The sequence below is a fragment of the Rhinichthys klamathensis genome, unplaced genomic scaffold, assembly GCF_029890125.1.
Source record: "Rhinichthys klamathensis goyatoka isolate OS25496 unplaced genomic scaffold, OSU_Roscu_1.1 h1tg000491l_1, whole genome shotgun sequence".
Lineage (NCBI taxonomy): Eukaryota > Metazoa > Chordata > Actinopteri > Cypriniformes > Leuciscidae > Rhinichthys > Rhinichthys klamathensis.
In genome coordinates, this window is record NW_026606977.1 from 1,081,704 (window position 1) to 1,104,981 (window position 23,278).

Genomic DNA, 23,278 nt, shown 5'->3' on the forward strand with positions numbered 1-23,278 from the left:
CAAGGCTAACAAACCCGACTCTTCTCAGAGGTCGCGACATGATACAGTCGGACGTCTGAATTAAATAAACTTTTTTTTTTTATGTGTTGAAGGTTAGAAACGTGTTAATTGTGCTTTCACTCTGGTAACTAAGACTATTTATACTTTATAATTTGAGAATGTCTCCCTGGCAATTAAAGTTGCTTCGAATTTAACCGTGAAAAAGTCCAGTACGTTAACGTTACAGTAAAATTGTGTCAAACTAACGTTAGCTGATTTAAAGTCATGGACAGCGACAGTCCTCAAAAACAGATGCCAGAACCTCGTATCTTCTTGGAGAGAACTTTGGCTTTAATCAAACCTGATGCCATCTACAAAACTGACGAAATTGAGGACATTATTCTTCAGTCTGGATTTACAATTCTGCAGGTAAGTTAACTTGCTTAAGTGGAAAGGCACTGCGCATTTGTACTAAATACTTAACATGATGCACAGGATGTTTTCTGGTAACTTAATTGACATAAGCACTAAATTTTAGTTATATTGTGAACCCAAGACAGTCACGTGATGTCTGCTGGCACTAATTGGTAGACGCTGCTGAAATCATGTAGCTAGTTTTAAACTGATGGTTCACCCCAAAATGAAAACTGTAATTGGTTGTTCCAAACCTGTATGAGTTTCTTTCTTCTGCTTAACACAAAATCCATTTAGAAGAATATGGGTAACCAGACAGTTGACTCTAGCCATTGAGATCCATACTAGTAGGAACAAAAGACCATGGTGACCAATTCTTTAAAATATCTTTTTCAGCAGAAAAATGAAACTTACAGGTTTGGCACAACTTGAGAGAGTAAATGACAATTTTCATTTTTGGGTGAACTATCCTTTAAGCAACAGCAGAAATATACTGTCGCTTTTATTAACTAACAGCTCATATTTTGTGGGCAATGATTTAGTTTAGCCAGATTTGCATTCTTGTTTCTCATTTGACAGAAAAGGCGGCTTCAACTGAGTCCAGAGCAATGCAGTGATTTCTATGCTGAGCATTATGGGAAGCTGTATTTTCCCCATCTGACCGCCTTCATGAGCTCCGGACCAGTGGTTGCTCTAGCACTGGCCCGACACCAGGCTATTGCCACCTGGAAAGCCATAATGGGACCAGTCAGCAGTATAAAGGCTAGAGAGACACATCCTGACTGGTAATGAATGTCATTGAATGACTCTTCTCTCTCTATGCAGGTGGTTTAATAATAAAATGGCTGACTTATGAAGCTAAATTCTCATGTACTGTTGAGACAACTATCACAGTTGCACCATTTTGTGTTCCTTTCAAACTCCTGGCCAAATAAATTGATAGTTTTGTGTATTTTATACACTTCAGGCTAATAATTTACAAAGCTGATGTTCATTGCAGTGCCTAAATCAATCACATACCTCGTTTCTGTCATTGCAACAAGTCTATATTAAAAATGCATACGCGTCATGTTTCAAAGTAACAGTCCATTTTTTTAATTGTTTTTTTCTCTTTCTGGGAAATGCACATCAACACTGAATGCCATCATCAGTCTGAGAGCTAGACTGGGCACGTGTGACCTGCGCAATGCTGTGCATGGCAGTGATTCCTTCTCTGCTGCTGAGAAGGAGATCAGGTTCATGTTTCCCAACTGTGAGTGAATCTAACTCTGAACAAATTAGTTTAATGAACAGTATTTGAAAGCATAATAAAAACTGATTTCTTTTTCAGCTGTGATTGAACCCATTCCCATGGGAGATGCTGCCAAAGATTACCTGAGCCGGTATGTTAGCCCAACACTTCTCACTGGACTGACGGAGCTGTGCAAGAAAAAGCCAATGGACCCCTTTGTAAGTGTATCTTTTTTATAAAAGTATTAAAAAATATAATTTGGTATTCTGTAAAAAGATTTGGTAACTTTTATTTTACAGTGTTATTTTGACACTGTAAAATGGTGTTACTGAATCTTTTTAGAATTATTTTTTTTAATACTTTATCTACTATAGGGTTATGAGGGTTTGGTTTAGGGTTAATTCCATGTAATTATGCATAATTTATAATTATTACAGTAACTACATGTTTAATGATGTTACATGTAGTTACTGTAGTAATACCTATAAATGATGCATACTTACTGTACACATCCTAACCCTATAGTAGATAAAGTATTTAAAAAAATAATAATTCTAAAAATTCGGTAACACTTTATTTTTAATTACTACTATAATAATTGTTACTACTCTGTACTTAAATGTATAAATACACTGTAATACTGACACCGTAAAAAAAACTGTAACCAAAGATTCTTTAAAATATATCATGCTTTTTTTCCCAAAAGAAAAAGTCAGAGCTTAGGAATTACATGGGGACAAATAAATAATGACATAATTTAAATTTCTGGGTGAATAATTTCTTCACCTGAAAACTGTAATGCCTTTTGTCACCCTGTGCCCAATTGTTTAAAAGAAATTCAATTGGATTTCAGCTATCGGATTGGATCAGATCTTGAAAATGGGTTGTTCAAAAGAAGAAAAATAGTATTCTGAAATCAGATTAGATCACATAATCTAATCATGGTTTTCATCTTAATCAAACATTCAGTATGTGTTCAAACTTTTCAGGATTGGGATATGTTACGTCCTGGAGACGTATTATATTAAAAGTGTTTTTGATGTGTATTTTACTTTGTTAAATTGTTGTGTTTGTTATGCTCTGTCAGTCTCTCCCTCACTCTGATTGCCTTGCAGCTAATTAACCACACCTGAGGCTCGTAAGGAGAGTTGCAGAGCTACACTATAAGAGAGCAGAGTGAACACTGCTTGAGGAGGTTCACTTCTCCCCTGCACCAGACTTGTGTGTTGCTAAGTGTGAAACTGGTGTGTTGTCCCTGTGTGGTACAGTTGAGCTTGTTTTTGGTGTGCTTTGTGTGATCAAGCAATCTCTTTTTTTTTTTCTTCTTTATAACTTTGTTTGGTAACTAAAAGGTATTGTATAGCAACTTTTTGTTTGTTTTGGAAAGCAGTAGGGAGATTGAGTCACCACCTTTTTCTTTTTATATATTAATCCTTGTTTTTGGTTAGTCAGGGAGTGGAGGGAAGCATATGTTGTTTATTTATTTTCTTTTACCTGTGTAGGGCATTTAGTTTTCCTTCAAATAGTAAGCTTCCTCTTTTGTTTGTTGTTTTGGTCTGACCTTCTCCTGAAGATTGAAAGCTTCCATTTTCTTTGTTTAAATGCAATAAATCATTTTACGTTTGCATCAAGTGTTTGCTCACATTTCTGGGGCAGAGGACTGAAGGGAACCCTCCACGTTTACGTTCTTTTCTATTTATTTAAGTTTGTTACCCTCTCCCAACCCTAGACTGGGAGTAGATCGTAACAAGTGGGGGCTCGTCCGTCCGTTAATTGGCTGCTGGTAAGTACTCTCTTCTCTCAACATTTGACTGTTTTTGACTGTAGGTGCGGAGGAAAGTGTAGTGGCCATTTGGATAATGGAGTTTGATTTTACTGAGTTTACTCTTTCTCCTACTGTTGAAGCGTTTAATCGCTGTAAGAAAAAGGATCTAGTGTTGATAGCTGATTTCTTTAATGTTTCTGTAAAAAAAGACGTCACTAAACAAGTACTTAAGGACAACTTGTATGAGAAATTAGTAGAGGATGGTATTTTGCCTAGAGAGAGTGATGAGAGCACTGAGGTTAAATCATTGGAAGCGGAGGGGGAGAATCTCAACTATGAGTCGGCTATGTCTCAGGATCCAAACATTGTTTTGAAGTTAAAGGAGTTGGAACTTGAAATTAAAAAACAGGAATGTGAGGCAGAAGTTATAAAGCTTCGTGTAGTGGAGAGGCAGGCTGACCGAGATGTCCAAATCCGTAGATTGGATCTAGAATCACAGCGCCTGGCTAGAAACCCAATACCACTTCCACGTACTAGGCCCCCATCAGTCGCATCACCCTTAACGACTGGTGGTAGTACCGTCACAGAGGATTTTTCTCATGCACCCCCTAGCGACTATTTCGATGTCAGTAAGTATATAAGACTTGTACCTCCATTTAGAGAGACCGAAGTCGATTCGTACTTTGTCGCATTTGAGCGCGTCGCTAGTAAATTGAGGTGGCCAAAAGATATGTGGGCTTTATTACTCCAGTGTAGTCTAACCGGAAAAGCTCAAGAAGTTTGTTCGGCTCTGCCAATTGAAAGCTCTCTGGACTATGATATTGTCAAGGCTGCAGTACTGCGAGCGTACGAACTGGTCCCTGAGGCCTACCGACAGAAGTTTCGTGCTCATTCAAAAACAGTCAAACAAACGTATGTTGAGTTTGTAAGAGAAAAGAGAGTTCTTTTTGAAAAGTGGTGTTTTTCTAGCAAGGTTACATCCTTAGAGGAATTACAGGAATTAATCTTGCTAGAGGAATTTAAAAATTGTCTTCCGACAAATATCGTAATGCACTTAAATGAACAAAAAGTGGTCTCATTAGCTAGTGCTGCGGTCTTGGCAGATGAGTTTGTGCTGACACACAGAAATGTGTTCTCAGCCCACGCATCTGCCCGGTCTCCATTTGTGAATGTGGAAAGCTCACCAGTACCGCGTGCAGGACATTCATTTAAAAGTGACTCTGCATCTAAATTTGTGCGTAAACCTACAAACAGTGATGATAGGCGAGTTTGTTTTTTTTGCCTTGATCCAAACCATTTGATTGCGGATTGTAAGGCTTGGAAACAAAAGAGCGCGGTTTCCAAACCCCGAAACGTGGCACTTGTGCACACCATGTGTAATGACAGCTCTCTTAGTGGAGAGAGTTATCATCCTTTCTTATTTGAAGGCACAGTTTCCCTATCTCCTGATTCTGGTTTTAAAACTGTAACAATTTTGCGTGACACAGGTGCAGCTCAATCCTTTATTTCCGAGGATATATTGCCTTTCTCTGCTGACTCTTTTACGGGTAATGACGTGCTGATTCGTGGAATTGAAATGCACTGTGTGAATGTGCCACTTCATACTGCGTATCTAAGGTCGAGCATTGTCAGTGGTGTGGTCAGTTTAGCAGTGCGTCCACAGTTGCCTGTTGAGGGTGTTGATCTGATTCTAGGGAATGACCTTGCGGGTGGCACAGTTTTTCCTAGACCAGTTGTGTCATATAAACCGAGTGCAATACAGAAATCTGATCTGGCCGAGAATTTCCCGTCCGTTTTTCCTGCCTGCGCAGTTACCCGTGCCCAGTCCAAGAAATTTGAGGAGGTGGTGGATATCTCAGACTCATTTTTGATTAATGAGCCTGGCTCTGTAGAGTGGGTCTTGTCTGTTACTCCAGACCCTGACCGTGACGTAGCTATCCATAGAAAATTAAACTCTGAGACCCCTCCAAAGACAGGAAGAGAATACTTAGCTACGGCACAAAAAGCAGATCCTTCCCTAGCCAAGTGTATAGCGGCTGCAGATGGTACTTCACATGTGCCTAATTCGGGTGTAGCTTTCTTTTGGGAACGTGGATTGTTAATGCGTAGGTGGAAAACCCAACCAGAAGATCCCTCCTGCACCTCTCTATCCTATTCCAGTTGTAAGTGACCCATTTGATCGCTTAATTGTTGACTGTGTGGGACCGTTGCCCAAAGCTAAGTCAGGACATCAATACATTCTGACCATTATGTGTGCTGCGACTCGCTTTCCAGAGGCTGTTCCTTTACGCACGTTGAAAGCTAAGGTAGTGATAAAAGAACTACTCAAGTTTTGTGCTACTTTTGGATTACCAAAAGTAGTTCAAAGTGACCAAGGGTCAAACTTCACTTCCAAGGTTTTTAAACAGGCATTAGAAACCCTTGGAATATGCCATCAAACTTCTACGGCATATCACCCTGAGTCGCAAGGTGCACTGGAGCGCTTCCACCAAACCCTTAAAACAATGCTACGACGATATTGTGTGGAAACCGGGAAAGACTGGGTTGAGGGTCTTCCTTTTCTGATGTTTGCAGTAAGAGAATCTGTGCAGGAGTCCCTTGGTTTTAGCCCTGCTGAGCTGGTGTTTGGCCACACAGTGCGTGGCCCTCTAAAACTGTTAAGTGAACAGCTGCTGAATCCAAGTTCCATAGCTTTGCCTGTTGATGACTATGTCACTTCTATTCGTGAGAAACTCCACAAGGCCCAAACTCTTGCAAAGCTTCATCTGTCTACAGCACAGTCTAAGATGAAGGCTTATTTTGACAAAAAGTCAGTGAAAAGAGATTTTAGTCCTGGTGATCGTGTCATGGTTCTACTTCCCACACCTGGTTCTATTTTACATGCAAAGTTCTCTGGTCCATACCTGGTTGAAAGGAAGTTAAATGAGTCAAACTTTCTGATTGCGACCCCAGACCGCAAATGTAAAAGCCGTGTTTGTCATGTAAACAGGCTTAAACCCTATGTGAACAGGGCTAATTGTGACTTGACAGTAGAGCAAACTGCGGTTCAACCAGTGGTGTCCTCTGTTGCCACAGTAGGTGTATTGGCGAATTACTCACTAGAGGAAGATGGTTTAATGTGTAGAGATGTACCAATTTCCTCTACCAGGTTAAATAATTCTGCTATAATGAAAGATCTTCCACACTTTCTTTCTCATCTGACTAATGAACAATCTTGTGGTTTAATTGAATTACTGCGTGCCTTCCCTACCTTGTTCAGTGACGTGCCGGGTAGAACTACTGTGTGTGTTCATGACATTGATGTTGGTGATTCTGTCCCCATAAAACAACATCCTTACAGGGCAAATCCTAGAAAACGTGAGATCATGCAGACAGAGGTTGAGTATATGCTGCGCTATGGGCTGGCCGTCCCCAGCCAGAGCCCTTGGAGCTCCCCCTGTTTACTTGTCCCAAAACCTGACAACACCTTTCGCTTTTGCACTGATTATCGGAAGGTCAACAAAGTAACAAAACCTGACTCTTTCCCTCTTCCAAGGATGGAAGATTGTGTAGATAGAGTTGGATTAGCAAACTTTGTCACAAAACTAGATCTGTTAAAAGGTTATTGGCAAGTGCCCCTCAGCCAACGTGCTTCTGAGATTTCAGCGTTTGTCACGCCTGACCGCTTCCTACAATACCAGGTTCTAGCTTTTGGAATGCGAAACGCTCCCGCTACGTTCCAGCGTATGATGTATCAAGTACTCTCAGATGTGACTAACTGTGAGATATATCTGGATGATATTGTGGTGTATTCGGATAACTGGACAGATCATGTGAAAACACTCGAGAAAGTGTTCAAACGCCTAACTGCTGCTTCCTTGACTCTAAATCTTGCCAAATGTGAGTTTGCGAAAGGAGTTGTTACCTACTTGGGTAAACAAGTAGGTCAGGGAATGGTTAAACCTGTTGATGCTAAAATTGCAGCCATTCTTGAGTTCCCTGTACCCTGTAATAGACGAGAGTTGAGACGCTTCCTCGGAATGAGTGGGTATTATCGAGGTTTCTGTCCCAATTTTTCTGCCATAGCCTCTCCTCTTACAGACCTCCTTAGTACAAACCGAAGATTCTTATGGAGCAATGACTGTCAACTTGCCTTTGATGCTGCCAAAGATCTCCTCTGTCATGCTCCTGTTCTGTCAGCCCCAAACTTCAAAATGCCTTTCAGTCTGCAGGTGGATGCAAGTGCTAAAGGAGCTGGTGCAGTTTTGCTTCAAGAGGATGAGTGCCATATTGAACATCCTGTCTCTTACTTTTCTAAAAAGTTCTCCAAGACTCAGCAAAACTATAGTGTAATCGAAAAGGAAGCTCTATCCTTGTTGTTGGCTCTTCAACATTTTGATGTATACTTGGGGAGTAGCTCTAAGCCTATTGTTGTATACACTGATCATAACCCTTTGGTTTTCCTTTCCCGTATGTCAGGTTCCAACCAGCGACTATTACGGTGGTCTCTCACTGTCCAAGGATATGATCTGGACATCCGACACAAGAAAGGCACTGAAAATGTTATGGCTGATGCTCTCTCTAGAGTTTAAAGGGATACAGTTTTCTTTGAACCTTGTACCTTTCTTAAATAAGAATGTGGTAAGGGTGTATATATTTGACTACAAACTCTAGTTTGTATTCTTGGTGGTGGAGGTGTTACGTCCTGGAGACGTATTATATTAAAAGTGTTTTTGATGTGTATTTTACTTTGTTAAATTGTTGTGTTTGTTATGCTCTGTCAGTCTCTCCCTCACTCTGATTGCCTTGCAGCTAATTAACCACACCTGAGGCTCGTAAGGAGAGTTGCAGAGCTACACTATAAGAGAGCAGAGTGAACACTGCTTGAGGAGGTTCACTTCTCCCCTGCACCAGACTTGTGTGTTGCTAAGTGTGAAACTGGTGTGTTGTCCCTGTGTGGTACAGTTGAGCTTGTTTTTGGTGTGCTTTGTGTGATCAAGCAATCTCTTTTTTTTTTTCTTCTTTATAACTTTGTTTGGTAACTAAAAGGTATTGTATAGCAACTTTTTGTTTGTTTTGGAAAGCAGTAGGGAGATTGAGTCACCACCTTTTTCTTTTTATATATTAATCCTTGTTTTTGGTTAGTCAGGGAGTGGAGGGAAGCATATGTTGTTTATTTATTTTCTTTTACCTGTGTAGGGCATTTAGTTTTCCTTCAAATAGTAAGCTTCCTCTTTTGTTTGTTGTTTTGGTCTGACCTTCTCCTGAAGATTGAAAGCTTCCATTTTCTTTGTTTAAATGCAATAAATCATTTTACGTTTGCATCAAGTGTTTGCTCACATTTCTGGGGCAGAGGACTGAAGGGAACCCTCCACGTTTACGTTCTTTTCTATTTATTTAAGTTTGTTACCCTCTCCCAACCCTAGACTGGGAGTAGATCGTAACAGATACCTGTGATCCAAAAAAAATCTATCCTGATCCCAGATGATGGTTGAATTCTGGATGGATTTCAGGAACAAACACTATAAAAATGGTTACAACAATAATTACCAATACATAATAAACATTAACAAACATTTGCATCATGCAGTATATATAGATTTATATTTTACATTTGATTTAACCGTTACAGTGATATAGTAGTGGACTATCAATTAACTTTCAGTACAATAAAGTAAAAAAAAAAAAACAGCTATCAATATCAAACAAAAACAGTCATTTATGGCTGTATATTAATGAAATGGTCAAAAGAAGGTTCTAACAATTGCATCCCTTATCCCTCTGGGGTTGTTCGGCCCAAATGGACCCGAATCATTCAAATAAAAAAATGTTAAAAATCACAGCTTCTTCGGAATGGTCTGAAATTTGGTGACTTTGTTGGTATTTGGTATATGAACACACACAAAAAATTGGGGACAGGATCTGAATAGTCTAAGTGGTTGTAAAAAAAAAATAGTCAAACTCAGGACCTTCGGGTTCAAATGGACCCCCATAGGAAATGAATGTGAAATTGTCAAAAATATGAAAACACAGATTATTCAATATGAAAACACAGACTATTCAAACAGAATAGTCTATTTGAATAGTCTAAGTGGTTGTAAAAAAAAAAAAAAAAAAATACTCACACTTAGGACCTTCGGGTCCAAATGACCCCCATTGGAAATGTATTATATATTTATAATAATCTGTATTATAAAGTAAAACTGGCACTTCAAATTACCATTTAAACCAACCAAACAAACAAAAAACAAGACAAAAATAGTCTTTGAGAATCTGTTATTATATTTTAAAAATCAACAACCTGAAAAAAAATTGGTATATATTTTCTAAAATCACTAGAATCCCCAAGCCTTTCTACAGAGAGCTGTAAATCCACTAGTGGTAAAAATGTGCTATTGCATATAGTGTGTCCACCAAATGGCATCTATATTTTTTTCAAAAATTGCTTTCATGAGGCCTAGGCTTCACTCTAAAATATAATACAGCTTTGATTAAAAAATAAATAAATAAAAAATAAATAAATATTAATTATAAATCATGAAATATCTCACAACACCAAAAAAGAAAAGAATTTTTTTTATATAAAAAACAAGTTAAAAAAAATTATGATTTTTTTTTTTTAAATATGAATCCTGCCCTTTGGGTCCATTTGGACCCGAACACCTCAAGTGTGACTGTTAAACGAACAACCCCAGAGGGTTATTGCATGTATATCTGTTTATATTGTTTTATTGTGCTATTTTCTCTCTTAAAAATAAAAATACTTAGTGATCCCATGCTGATGGTTGGATCTGTTGTTCTTATACAGCTAGTAGCCATCATTGTAATATGTAGTCCCATTGTAGGCGATCCAATCTAATGTTGGTTTATAAAACCGGATTCTGAGTAAAATGGATTACCTGATCCCGGATAAGACGTGGGATGTCCAAATATTAATCATTCTTATTCAAATTAAACTTTTTGAACAACTGCGTCCTGGATTTTCTGATATATCTATTTGCTATTTACTTATTTATTTTTGTACTGTATTATTTTTCTTTACAGACATGGCTTGCTGACTGGCTGATGAATAATAACCCAAATAAGCCCAGAATATGTGATGGAACAGTAGTAAAGGAGGCAGCCTGATTTGTTTTTCAAGCAACAAGAATTTACCAACAAGTTACTGTCTTGATCTATTTTGGATGTTTTTCTCATCATTCAAACTGCTTTATAAAATATAATGTTGTTAATAAACAATGTTATTTAACCCTTGATTTACTGTGCTATCAAATATGTTTGCTTATGTCATGGTTAATTTAAATGTAAGATAAAATTGCACATTTACTGTACAGTATCTTTTTGTCACTGATTACTACAACAGTAGATCTGGCCTATTCTTACACATTCATCTCTCAATAAATCGTGCTATTTTATACATGTTTACCCTTCTGATTGCGATAAACAAACATTCAACTCACAATCAATGTTTAATGTGAATAATTCCGTAGACTGAAATATAATTCTACGATCTCAACAACAAAATGAATGTTAGCATGCTAATGATTCTAATGCCTATTGCAAATGTATCTAACCTCTTCGTACTAGTATTTTGATTAAGCATAGCCAATACAAACGGCTGTTTCTTGCATTATCTTCTTTGCAGAATGCTTCTAAAAATATAAATAAATACACTTCATTATATGTACAAGTGGTCAACAACATGTTTATAAACCAAACAAGAACAAAGACTTCTTCCCCCACTCGACACGAAGGTTCAGAAGAAGCGCGTTTGGGGGAGGATTTCTGTGACGTGTAAAAGACATATTTAATTGGCTGTCAGGTTGATAGGCGTTCGAAGTCATCCAATCAAATGTGCCCTTACTAAAATTCCTTTATCTACCATCCAGTAATATAAAACCAACCGCTTGTCGGCGCAATAAGGAAGGGCCCACACCGCGGAAAGCGTTCCACGGAGACTTTTCACTTGCTGCTTTTAAGGTAAAGTATTTACGAGCAAATAATGAATTTGTTAGCCCCAATGTGCGTATTTAGTTGTGTTAACCGTCGTATTAAATTCTAGGCCAGTAAAGTTGTGTATTTATGAATTAAAACAACGATATGTTTACATTCTCGTTGCAAATGAGAATGTAACCGCCGCTGTTCAAAATGGTGGTGCTTGTGCGTTACATAAGGCGCTTCCTTTTGTAACCATTACACATTTTCTGCAGTTTTAGGTTTTTACATTAAACTACCACCATGTCAGACGCCGAGCAGCAGTATATGGAAACCTCAGAAAACGGCCACGAGGGCGAGGACGATCTGAACGGAGCCGGGCAGTACGAGGAGGGCAACGGGAGCGCACAGGCCGGGGCGCAGGGAGACGCCGGTGCGGACGAAACGGCCGGGGATGAAGACGAAACTAGTGCATCGGACGGCGGGCAAATTGACGCGAGCAAAGGAGAGGAAGATGCGGGGTATGTTCGAGGAATAATTGTGCTAAATGCTCGGATATAAAATCCTTTGTTCCTTCCGTCTTTGTTGGCGCCATGTGTCTTTTTTTTTTGTAGGGGGATGGGCGAATTTGGTGAATTGAGCATAAAGATACGTTTTAAAATTCAGTGTTTACTTAGGCCTATGATTTTGTGTTTGTGTGCGTTTAAAAATGTATCTGTGTTGTTTTGCAGTTTTTATTTCCGTTTATTAGTATTAGTAAAGTGCCTTTTTTTATGCAAGAAATGGAGAAATTGTGAAATCTGCGCTACCACGCCCCCTCCTGGTCTCACTCCCTTTTTCTGCTTCGTTTCCTCAGGAAAATGTTTGTTGGGGGGCTCAGCTGGGACACTAGTAAAAAGGATCTTAAAGACTACTTCTCTAAATTTGGAGAGGTGACAGACTGCACCATCAAAATGGACCCCAACACTGGACGATCAAGGGGATTTGGGTTTATTCTTTTTAAAGAGCCAGCCAGTGTAGATAAGGTAAGCTTTGGTGCTTAGGAAAACCTATATTCTTGTGATGTGGGTAACCATCGAAGACTCACAAATTCCTCTTCTTTGCACAGGTTTTAGCACAAAAAGAGCACAGATTGGATGGACGACAGATTGACCCTAAGAAAGCGATGGCGATGAAGAAAGAACCCGTTAAGAAGATCTTTGTCGGTGGACTGAACCCTGAAACTACAGAAGAGAGGATCCGCGAGTATTTTGGTGCCTTTGGCGAGGTATTGGAGCATTACTTTTTAGATTCTTTTTAAATCATTTGTATTTTTATTTAACCAGATAAAAAAAGTAGACATTCAGTCTATTAGGTTTTACTTTGAAAATATGCATTCATTTGTTTTTGTAAAATTAAAAAAAATAATCAAGTATATATTGCCAGTGTAAAAACTTATTCTCTCTTGATATTTGCACAGACTTTTAATTCCCTGCAAATGTTCTGCCCTTTTCTGTTGCTATTTTACATTGCATCTGTAGTTGTCTCTTCTGCATTTTAAACGTGTGCATTTGTTAACTCTTATTTATTTATTGGCGCTGCAGATTGAGACTATCGAACTTCCAATGGACCCAAAGACAAATAAGAGGAGAGGGTTTGTCTTCATTACCTTCAAGGATGAAGAGGCTGTCAAGAAAGTTCTGGAAAAGAAATATCACAACGTCAGTGGAACCAAGGACACAAATGGAAAAGAAGGCCTTGTGAGTGTTTCCAGTGTGACCAATTTACTGATAAATGTGATAAGTCCTCAGGGTTGTTGTTCATATTTTGACATTGTACTACCCCATTATTCTTGCCATCAATATAATGTAAAATTTTATACAATACAAAATATTTTCAGCATTGATTTTAATGGCAGTGTTTTATGTAGATGTTTTATGACTCCTCATTCATTATTCACTCAATTGTCTTTTCTTTCTCCCAGTGCGAGATTAAGATTGCACAGCCTAAGGAAGTGTACCAGCAGCAGCAGTACGGAGGTCGCTTTGGAGGTGGAGGAGGAGGAGGAAGAGGAAGGGGGCGTGGAGGTTAGTAAAGCCTAACGTCTATTTCCAGTTGGACTTTCTCATCTGCCACTCAAACTGCAGGCTGCGTTAGTCTGTGTAAAGTTTAACTAGATAATGACTCGTATGCACTGATCTGCAACAGCAAAACAACTCGGTATAGTCCCCCTTGTCTATCTGTATATAAATCGAATGCAGGCTAGTTTTAACAAACTTTCTGAATCTGGATGTCTTCTAAATTGATTTAAGGCCTGGTTTGACAGACAAGGCTCAGATTAAGCCAGGATTAGGCCTTAGTTCAATTAGGACAGCTTTTATAAACATACCTTAAAATATTACTGATGTGCATCTTGAGAAAAAACAATGGCACTGACATATTTTAAGATATACTAGTGAAAGTTACTTTCCGTTAAAACGGCTCAAACATGCATTTTAGTCTGAGACTAGGCTTAAAAGGATAGTTCACCCAATTGTCATCACTTACCCTAACAAAGAAATTCATACAGGTTTGGAACAAATTGAGGGTGAGTAAATAACAAGATTCATTTTTGGGTGAACTATCCCTTTAAGCCTTGTCTGTGAAACCAGGGGTTAATGTTAAACATTTGTAATTCCTTTAACAAATTATGAATGAGATTATAGCCCTATTTGGACAGGACATGGAGAGGTGGGGTGAAGTAATTACCAGAGCTTCTCTGTGATTTTAGTCCCGTCTGAATGTGCCATCTCCGTAATCATTATGGACAATGTCAGTAAAGATTACGGCGACTTTTACCTTCAGTAAAAACGTCCGGAAAAATGACCTCAGGTAATGCTATTCCCGTGCGAATAGACCCGCCGTAATGCACGTAAATATTTTGTCATTTCCTGTTTAAAAGGAAGTTTTTTTTTTTTCTCAAGTGTTTTCCATATACCATTCAGATCAGAAAGAAGATAGAAAGCACTTGTTAGAGGCACGAAACATCTTTTAGCGTTTGGTAAGTGCCTATTACCAACACAATCCAATCTGAAGTTAATACATCGTTCGACCGGACACAACTGTTTTATATATAAATATAGGTTATGTGTTTGCGCACGTGATATCAGGGAAGCAACGTAATAAACACATGACGACAGGAGGGTGACGGCGAAGCACAAATCGAGTTACCCCTCCCACTTCTACTAGTTTTCCTGAGATATCTTAATGCGAATTGGCGATTAATATTTGTGGTAAAATTGCATTACTCCATCTACCCTTGTAAAGTTAACCCCGTCCGAATGGGGCTTTTGTGTTGCTCACATACTTTTTTATTTTTTTTTATTTTTTTTTTATGTGTGAAATCTTCAGATTTTATCCGTCTTAAAAGATTTGGCTGATCTCAAATCTGTTCTAATACCCCCCCCCCCGCATGCAAAGATTTAAGTCGCTTGCAGATATGGTGTGTTTGAAATGGTTTCTTTTGTTTTATAGGCCAGGGTCAGAACTGGAATCAGGGCTACAACAACTACTGGAATCAAGGCTATGGTAACCAGGGTTATGGCTACGGCGGACAGCAAGGTTACGGTGGATACGGAGGCTACGGCAACTACGATTACTCTGGAGGCTACTACGGCGGCTACGGCGGAGGATATGACTACAGTAAGCACTGATTGACCTTGGGGTTTCCCCACCGTCCCCGTTGGGTTCTTGTGAATACGAGGGACTCAAGTTCCTTTCTCTGCTCTTCTTACCCCCCTAGACCAGGGCAATACAAGCTATGGAAAAACTCCAAGACGTGGGGCTCACCAGAGTAGCTACAAGCCATACTGATCATGTGTAGTTAAGGTATGAATTTTAACTTTTTTCCCACCACTCATGGTAAGGTTAATTTAACTGTCGCTCCATTACCAATTCATCTCCATTGACCCAGCCGAACTATAAGGCCGATAGAACGATCCGTTTGGGGAGGGTTGTAGTGATACAGTAGGGTTGTAGTGGTAGATCATGATAGGCCCCATCTCTTCACTTCATTTTTTTATTTTAATTTTTTTTTTATACAATACATGTATTGTAAATGTGATTTAAAAGCAACTAAATCAGTGTTTTCTCTCTTAAAGGTCGTAAAGCTACCGAGCAGGAACCAGCCGTCTGGTCACAGTGAACATTGGGGTCTTTTACTTTTGGAAGCTGGCAGAATCTGGACTTCTGCTTCATTTTGTACAGAAAACATAAGGAACTGGGGGGGTGGGGTGCAAATGTCACTTGTCACATTTGTTTTATTTTTTTTGTTTTTGTTTTTTGTGTCCTTTTACATTTCCAGAGATGGAAGTGTTATTTTTTTACTGTACTTTTTGGTACCTTTTTGATTCTAATGTATTGTATGGTTGTATTTTACATCATGGCTGTGTCTACCACATCTAGACTCGGAGCTCTCAAAATGCATTCAAAATAAACAGTTTTGGTTCATTTTTCTTTAGTGTTTTTAGATTATATTATTTTTCCTGTCACCTGTGCTCTGTGTTGCAAAGTTGCATGGCTTCAAGGTGAGATGAAAAGGGATTTCTTAACGATTGTAAGCTTGTCCATTGAAAATCTGTTAGTGGCAAGTCTTGACAAGTGTTTTTTTTTCTTTATTTTTTTTTTTATTTTTTTTGCTTTTAAGGAGATTTCCTCCTGTCTTGTTAGATATTTAAGAGTGGCTTTAATAGTGATTAAACTATACCTCAAAACATACACAGGTAATTGTAACATGATTCTTTCTCGAAACACTGGATACACATTCCTCCAGTGTCTTGGACAAATTTCAAGAAATAAACTTGATTTTTAAGATGTCTATTGTATGTTTAATGCTTTTGCGTTCAATCTCCACAATGAAGTTGTCTTTCTGAACCATCAACCTGAAGTTTGCATTTGAAGAAATGAGTAGGCCTATGTCTAAAAGAAATCCTTGTAAGATATGAATCATATTATAAAACGGTTAGTTCCAATCCTTGATTCTGATTGGTCAATAGCTGTGCTTTATTCACGATAAAACACGGCTATGACCGCTTCACCCAACGGTTCTATGTATCACTACACAACACCCCTAGCAACCACTCTTAGCAACTTAAACAGATGTTTCATCTCATTGATATTGTTCATTTAAAGCTAGAGCAGAGCATTGTGAGAGATCGAGTAAGCGAGTGTACCTGCATTTACAGTAGACGTAGCATTTTCCTTCAGGTCAGTCCTATATTCATAATAAAAAAATGCGTTTGAATGTCCGCTGCATATTTTGTCCTTTTAACAGTCATGGGGTTTTCCGTGCATAACGTTAGTCATCTGTCAGTTGCGTCTGTCTTCTCCGTGATCACAAGTTCGAGTCCTTTCAAAAGCCTTCTCTACAGACTCACTCACTCACTCACTCATAAAGACAGTCTTTGCCGCCATCTATTGGCGAAATAATATATGTAACTTCTGTTGCTGTTCACGTTCCGGGACTATTTTTTCCAGCGGAAGGCAGGCTTTTAGTGATTTTACTTCATGAAAGTTGCATAGATACATATTTTTCGGCTTTAATATTTTTATTGTGTGGCAACCGTTTTATAAAAGCAATAAGGTACTCGAGGCAAGTGCTGTATCGTGAATAAGTAACGGCTGAAGGGGTTGCAGGCACTCCGCTTCGCGTCGTGCCTAACAACGCCCTCCAGCCGTTACTTATTCACGATACAGCACAGCCTCTCGTACCTTATTGCTTACTTACAGCGACTGAAAACTAGGTCACTGTAATAGAGGTTGAGAGAGTTCAGTCAAGTTTGTTTTATAGAGGTAGCTGGCCAATAAATGTAGAATAGAAAGGCTTTGGTTAAACTGGGCCAGTTTGTATCTAAACCTGACAGTAATTAGTTTTGTAACAGCCTAGAGGAACATGCATGGATAAAACTGCTTGTTCCAAACTTAACCTGTGAGATCGAGAAGTTACTGCAGTGCATGCGTCTTTCATTTCTGCTTTTGTTAGAACTTGAAAGTATTTAAAACAGCAGTACACTTTATCCAATTCCAGAATGTCTTCCCTTGAGCTAATAATGTGCATTTTGAGAGTTTTAAGATAAAACATTCTAGAAGGGAGTCCAAAAGTGCCATGGCATGGTGTGTAGTTACAGCATCTGCCAGTAGAAGCCATTGTTACCAGCCTAATCTAGGAATGTCATATAAACTACTCTTTAGAAATTTGGGGTCGGTAAGAGTCACAAAAGTGACAGTAAAGGCATTTACAATGTTACAAAATATTTCTATTTCAAAGAAATGCTGCCTTTTCTAGTATCCTGAGGATTATTTTTCACAATTTCCACAAAAATATTAAGCAGCACAACTATTTTTGATATTGATATGAAAATTTATTCTTAATCGGCATATAAGAATGATTTCTATGTGACTGGAGTAATGATGCTGAAAATTCTGCTTTGATCACAGAAATCAATTATATTTAATCAAATAAATGCAGCCTTGGTGAGTGAGACTTTTTTTCTAAAACATAAAATCTTACCAACCCCAAAGTTTTGAGCATCATTTGGCCATGATATCCACTTATATCTTCTGTTTTGCTCCAAAACAATCATAATTCACTTCATGGGATATTTTTTAATTAGAATTTTTTCATGCCAATTCTTTGCTGTTGTTGTGTTCCATGACAACCATAATATCTGCTTGTAAATCTTTCTGCCTGGCAAGCACTGGCATTTCCTTCTGTAAATGCAAATCTATCTAACAGAGTGAAGTTAACATGACTTTTGTAGGAAAGTTTTGAAACCAAGATCATTAGAATGCAGTTTCCCAATATGTAATTTTCCATAGCCTTTTGCACAAACTCCAAATTGATCAAAGGACGAGTATTTTCTCTTTTTTTTTTTTTATTTCAATCAAAATAATAAAACCTGAGGAAATCCAGGTAAATGAAACACCAGGAAAACCCTGAGGGGACACGGTGGTGTACATCTATGCTCTCATGTGCTTTTCCAGGCGAAACACCAAACATATAAAACAGACATTCATTTGGCATTTAATCGTCCTATACCATTAAACAATCAACAATGTTTGCTGAGATATAATGCTCAGAAATGAGAGATTTTGCCATGGTTTTGTCCTGGCTTACACATAATGCTACATTTTCTTAAAAAAAAAAAAAAAAGTAGAAAGTACCATATGTACAATAAAGACCTTTAAAATCCCACCACTTACAAACAATCATGTTTTTTTCTGGTAAACGTTGAACATATACTTTTAATCAAAAGAAAAAGACACCCTTTGGGTGTTTAGCTCATTAAAAAGCCCATTAATCTGCTGAGTGTGTGATGTCCGCTGATTGTGAGGTAAGTAGCATCATCCCGACAGATAAAATAGAGAGCTCTCCACAGGAGGTAGATGAAAGACTCAAATGTCCATCTCAAACTGGTTGTCATCAGCTTAAAAAAAGAAATAGAGAGGTTGGTTCCTTGAGGCATTTGAATGGAGAAAATTCAGGATCTAAAAAGGTTCTTAAATAATATATAAAACCTTTTAGAGGTTCCCATCATGGTATCATTTTATGGATTTAGTTTGAATTCATTATTTTTTTATTTTAATTAAATGTTATGGATCAAACAGCTCATAAACATATTTATCACTAAAAGAAAATAAATCATCTGTTAAACATGAAGGCTTTTTTGCTTATTGGCTATAGAACCCCATTGAACCTTGTTTTCCAAAGAGTACAGAATATACTCGAAAGAATTGGTTTCAGGAGAAACCTGAGGGCTTAATGTTTCCTGGAAATATTATCATCACAGAACAGGTTTTCTTTCTTTCTTTTTCTGGAGCAGACAGCAACTTTACCTGCCAGATCCTTCTCCTCCTCCAACTCCTCTTTGAGTTCCTGTAGTTTGGACATTGGGTGGTGTGAAGGAATGGTCACTCCAGGAATCTGGGGCAAACAACAGGGTGGGGTCCGGGCAATGGGAGAGTTCCTACAGTCCAGGAGGAACTTTCTGTCATAAATGATCCGAGTTCCTGGAGGAGGGATGGGACATTTATTATAGCAACCAATCACGTGGCTAGAAAAACAGATTTACATTCTAGGCTGCAGACTATCACGTGTGAGAGAACAACACACTCAAAAGCAATCGTTGAAATGTGGCTTTCGAGTCAGACGTATGGTTTTCTTGGGATTTAAACAGCAATTCTAATCTATTTAACAAAATAAAAGAAAGATGGCAACTAACTCGATGTGCCACTTAACACGCCCATGCTATTAGACAGCAAACAAAGACTCAAATGTTTGACATTTTGCAAGTGAAAAGAAGTTCTCAAGCTCCCTCAATAAAAATGGGGTGAACTGAATTGCAGGACTCAGCACCTCCCATTTTAGTTCTAGGAAATTTGAGCACGTCTGCACGTGAGAATGCCGAGCCGAGCCACGGGGGAAACACAGTGTAGCAGATGAGTTTAACCTCATGTTACAAGGAGTTGCATCGCTTAACTAACCCTATATTGTTTTCTGACTTAAGAACTGTTAAGAAGTAGCGTCTCTGTTGTAGTTGACGGCAGCTGTACTGTACCACCAGTAGTGGCTGAAAAACATGTTACGCAACTTTTGCTTTTCAGTGCAATGTGTTCTGGACAAAGAGAGGAGGGGGAGGGGTAGGGTGTGGACGGAGACGGGACAGGGGTTGGACGAACAGTGGTCACCACCGGGAGCTGCTCTGGCCAGTGGAATGCAGGGAGACCAACCCAACAGCTTCTGCAGGACTTTGTTCCACTGAAGCATGCTTTTCAACATCTCAGAGTTCAAGAAAGTGAACGTTTTTCAAACGCAGGAAAATTAAATATAGCCTAAGTGTGCAATTTGTTTAGGTTCAAAGTTTTCAAAATCAGTTTTCACCCCCAGTCCCCCCTGAATCAACAGAAATAAAAATGTGAAATTACATTTTGTATAAAGAATTTTTTTATGCCCGGTTTCACAGACAAGGCTAGTCCCAGACTAAAATACATGTTTGAGCTGTTTTAACTGAAAGCAACATGCACTGGCATATCTTCACATTTGTCAGTGGCATTGTTTTGTCTCAAGATGCACACCAGTAAAATGTTGTTTTGTCAAAGACACATTTATAAAAGTTTAACTCAAATGTCCTAATTAAACTAAGGTCTACACCTGGCTTAATCTAAGCTCTGTCTGTGAAACCGGGCCTTATCTTTAATATAATGTTTGAATATTATTTTTTTATTGTGACAATTTAGCACAATTTCCCCCAAAATTATAATTTTGTATTAAATCCTTTAAATTATATATATATATATATATATATATATATATATATATATATATATATATATATATATATATATAAAAAATGTAGTTTCTATAATATTGAGGTGGAATTATGGGCCGTAAAGATGTAAACAAAAAGTACATGTGTAAATTTTTTTTGGCAGAGATTCACAGCTAGCCTATAGAGAGTAAGTACATATAGTTATATATATGCATGCCATGTATGCACATGCCTCTGATCTGTTATTTTTCATTCTGCGGTGAGGGGACCGTCCATGATGGCCCGAATGAACTCCTTTTCCAGAGCACAGAGTTCTGTTATTCCTGAAATCCACAACAGCTGTGGAGGAGGAGGGGTGTTTCTAAGAATTGCCTCCTCCTCTGAATGTGCTACAGTTACAGTTACAGCCACATGCGAAAGATATTCTAGCGAGGGACAAAGGAGATTGAGAAACAGAAATAAAGGGGTCATGAGTTTGTTTTTCACATGATTAGATTAACTCAATGCCTATCATTTTGGGGACATGCAAGTCGCAAATCAGATAACCAGACAGTGTTACATAACAACACGCATGGCAGTTGGGCTATCTTGCTGCAGACGGTCTGCCATAAATTACTAACTTGTTGAGCATAACAAACGTTTGCGTAGCAACAGGAATTTAGTACCAGTTAAACAATTCACATCTCAGATCTTTACAATTTAATAACATAAACAGAAGTTTTATTTTTCAAAAACATGCTCATCCCCTGGTTTAATGCAACAACAAAAAAAGCTTTATTTAATCAAAACACAGGTCTATGCTATATAATAATGCAAGTCAAGCTTAAAAATTATTTCATTTTGTGTTTTTGTTTACACCATTAGTTTAACCAACAAGAAATGAGTCTTTAGTGACTTTGAAAACAGTATACGTTTTTGAAATATTTTGAATAAGTAAATTCCCTTGCTTAATTTGATATACAACATCCACACAAGTGTTTTTTTTTTTTATCAACATAAAAAAATAAAGTAATGGGGGATGTCAAAATGTGTTACAACATAAAGCTTAAACCATTCCAAGATGGTTTGCTGGTCTTAGCTGGGTTAGCTGGTTAAAGTTGCTCTCCCAAGTTCCCAAAAATCCACCTAAAACCAACAAACAGACCACACTGGGAGACCATGCAGCTAAGATCTCAGGCTGGTTTAAGTTTTTTCCCCTATAGAAGAATAAAAGATACACAATATTCATCAAAATACATGTTCTTCAACAAACAAATAAACTGTACAGTCCTAAAACGCAGTCTTACCCCCAGGAGTGGTGGAGAAGAGTGTTCCTCCAGGGGTCTGACTGTAGCAGTCCGGGAGCTGAGACCAGTCTTTGAGGTGCAGCACGCGCGTGGGAATGGGGCAGCTCTTGCTCTGCTGTGTGTTGGCGGACATCGTGGATGAACTGCGCTCGAAACTTCTTGACACCAAAACACGGTGATTTATCAGGGCTCTAAAGGGTTTCTATCCAACACCCGTCTGTATGACGTGTCTGATTAAACTTATCTCAACAAAGTTTTAACAACATTAAAAAAATGCCACAGATATTTTGGAGCGTGTTGGAGACAGCGCTGGTCTTGTGATAGCCGATGAAGTGAGTCTGTCTGTCAGTCCGTCTGTCCGCAGGGCTGGAGCGCGCTCGCTCGGCTATTTAACAACAGAACAGACTACGTGACTCGCATCATGTGATAAACGAGACTTGAGCAACAACAAAAACACATGCAGGGTTGCCAGATCTTTGACTTTGAGTGAAATTTTTTTTTTTTTTTTTTTTTTACAAATCTTCTGCCAAGAATTTAAATTAAAGGACACGAATTCAAGCCTACATAAGAAAAGAAAAAAACGTTTACTTATTTGTCAAAAAGGAGGCGCTTAACATTCAGAAAATGCTAAATTTATAAGCTGTTTTATTATTATTAATAATATTAGCCTACTATTGGTTTATTTTAGTTTTAATGAATGCCAATTAAAGGACACGACTTCAAGCCTATTTCCGACACATTCCGAGCCATTTTTTTAACTTCTTTTAAAAAAACGTTTCCTTATCTATAAAAAAGACTATATAGATATCAGTGGTTTGTTTCACAAAATCAGATAGCGAACGTCATGTAGCCTACGAAAATGTTGAGTGGGGGTTCAGTTTTCAGCTGGCTGGCAGGAGCCGCCACTGGCAGGTCACGTGACCTGCCAGTGGCTGGCTAGTTGTCTGGCAGTCTGCCTTTGGCAAGTTTCAGAAACCATTGATTTTTGACAGTTTTTGTGTTTTGTGTTCCTCCCTTTCTAGCTCATTTATTATGCATCTGTTGATATGATTATGTTCTTTAGTATGATTGCTGTTTTGAGGACTGTTTTCCCAATATAATCCCAAACAATTTATTTCCATGCAGCGAGAGTGTCAGGCAACGCGTTATACTCGCACTATGAGCCGCGACTGACTGGATGAGCGTCGAGCAAGCGTCTGTAAGCTGCCAGTCGGATCACGGCCATTTGACTGGTTATATTTGGATAACAGTCCACAAAACATCAATCATACACAAGAATAGATGCGTTACATTATATTCATAATAAGAAAACAATTTATTTCCATGCAGCGAGAGTGTCAGGCAACGCGTTATACTCGCACTATGAGCCGCAACTGACTGGATGAGCGTCGAGCAAGCGTCTGTA

General features: G+C 38.4%; 3 protein-coding genes across 4 annotated transcripts; 2 read left to right on the forward strand and 1 right to left on the reverse strand.

Annotated features, from left to right (window-relative positions):
• Window positions 1-225: 225 nt before the first annotated feature.
• nme5 (NME/NM23 family member 5) lies at window positions 226-10,688 on the forward strand. The gene is made up of 5 exons (XM_056237622.1): window positions 226-408; window positions 973-1,178; window positions 1,545-1,645; window positions 1,724-1,842; window positions 10,413-10,688. The coding sequence occupies exons 1-5, from the start codon at window positions 265-267 to the stop codon at window positions 10,494-10,496; spliced, it is 654 nt and encodes a 217-aa protein (XP_056093597.1). The 5' UTR covers window positions 226-264; the 3' UTR covers window positions 10,497-10,688.
• Window positions 10,689-11,199: 511 nt separating this feature from the next.
• hnrnpaba (heterogeneous nuclear ribonucleoprotein A/Ba) lies at window positions 11,200-16,137 on the forward strand. 2 transcript variants are annotated; one of them, XM_056237606.1, is made up of 9 exons: window positions 11,200-11,348; window positions 11,579-11,824; window positions 12,160-12,328; window positions 12,412-12,570; window positions 12,887-13,042; window positions 13,267-13,369; window positions 14,796-14,963; window positions 15,064-15,149; window positions 15,422-16,137. In XM_056237606.1, exons 2-8 carry the CDS (start codon window positions 11,607-11,609, stop codon window positions 15,132-15,134), a joined length of 1,044 nt encoding a protein of 347 aa, XP_056093581.1. In that variant the 5' UTR covers window positions 11,200-11,348; window positions 11,579-11,606; the 3' UTR covers window positions 15,135-15,149; window positions 15,422-16,137. The 2 variants fall into 2 exon arrangements, with proteins under 2 accessions (XP_056093581.1, XP_056093583.1); XM_056237608.1 differs by lacking the exon at window positions 15,064-15,149.
• A 2,038-nt stretch (window positions 16,138-18,175) lies between these two features.
• Window positions 18,176-22,220, reverse strand: eif4ebp3l (eukaryotic translation initiation factor 4E binding protein 3, like). The gene is made up of 3 exons (XM_056237609.1): window positions 21,874-22,220; window positions 19,155-19,328; window positions 18,176-18,745 (listed from the first exon to the last, which is right to left on the reverse strand). Exons 1-3 carry the CDS (start codon window positions 22,004-22,006, stop codon window positions 18,714-18,716), a joined length of 339 nt encoding a protein of 112 aa, XP_056093584.1. The 5' UTR covers window positions 22,007-22,220; the 3' UTR covers window positions 18,176-18,713.
• Window positions 22,221-23,278: the final 1,058 nt, after the last annotated feature.

Coding starts and splice junctions, on each gene's coding strand:
- nme5 (XM_056237622.1), top strand. CDS start 265: ATGGACAGCGACAGTCCTCAAAAACAGATGCCAGAACCTCGTATCTTC. Junction 409..972: donor CTGGATTTACAATTCTGCAG/GTAAGTTAACTT, acceptor CTCATTTGACAG/AAAAGGCGGCTTCAACTGAG. Junction 1,843..10,412: donor AAAAGCCAATGGACCCCTTT/GTAAGTGTATCT, acceptor TTTTCTTTACAG/ACATGGCTTGCTGACTGGCT.
- hnrnpaba (XM_056237606.1), top strand. CDS start 11,607: ATGTCAGACGCCGAGCAGCAGTATATGGAAACCTCAGAAAACGGCCAC. Junction 11,825..12,159: donor AAAGGAGAGGAAGATGCGGG/GTATGTTCGAGG, acceptor TCGTTTCCTCAG/GAAAATGTTTGTTGGGGGGC. Junction 13,043..13,266: donor CAAATGGAAAAGAAGGCCTT/GTGAGTGTTTCC, acceptor TCTTTCTCCCAG/TGCGAGATTAAGATTGCACA.
- eif4ebp3l (XM_056237609.1), bottom strand. CDS start 22,006: ATGTCCGCCAACACACAGCAGAGCAAGAGCTGCCCCATTCCCACGCGC. Junction 19,329..21,873: donor CTTCTCCACCACTCCTGGGG/GTAAGACTGCGT, acceptor TCCCTCCTCCAG/GAACTCGGATCATTTATGAC. Junction 18,746..19,154: donor GGAGGAGAAGGATCTGGCAG/GTAAAGTTGCTG, acceptor TCTTTTTTTAAG/CTGATGACAACCAGTTTGAG.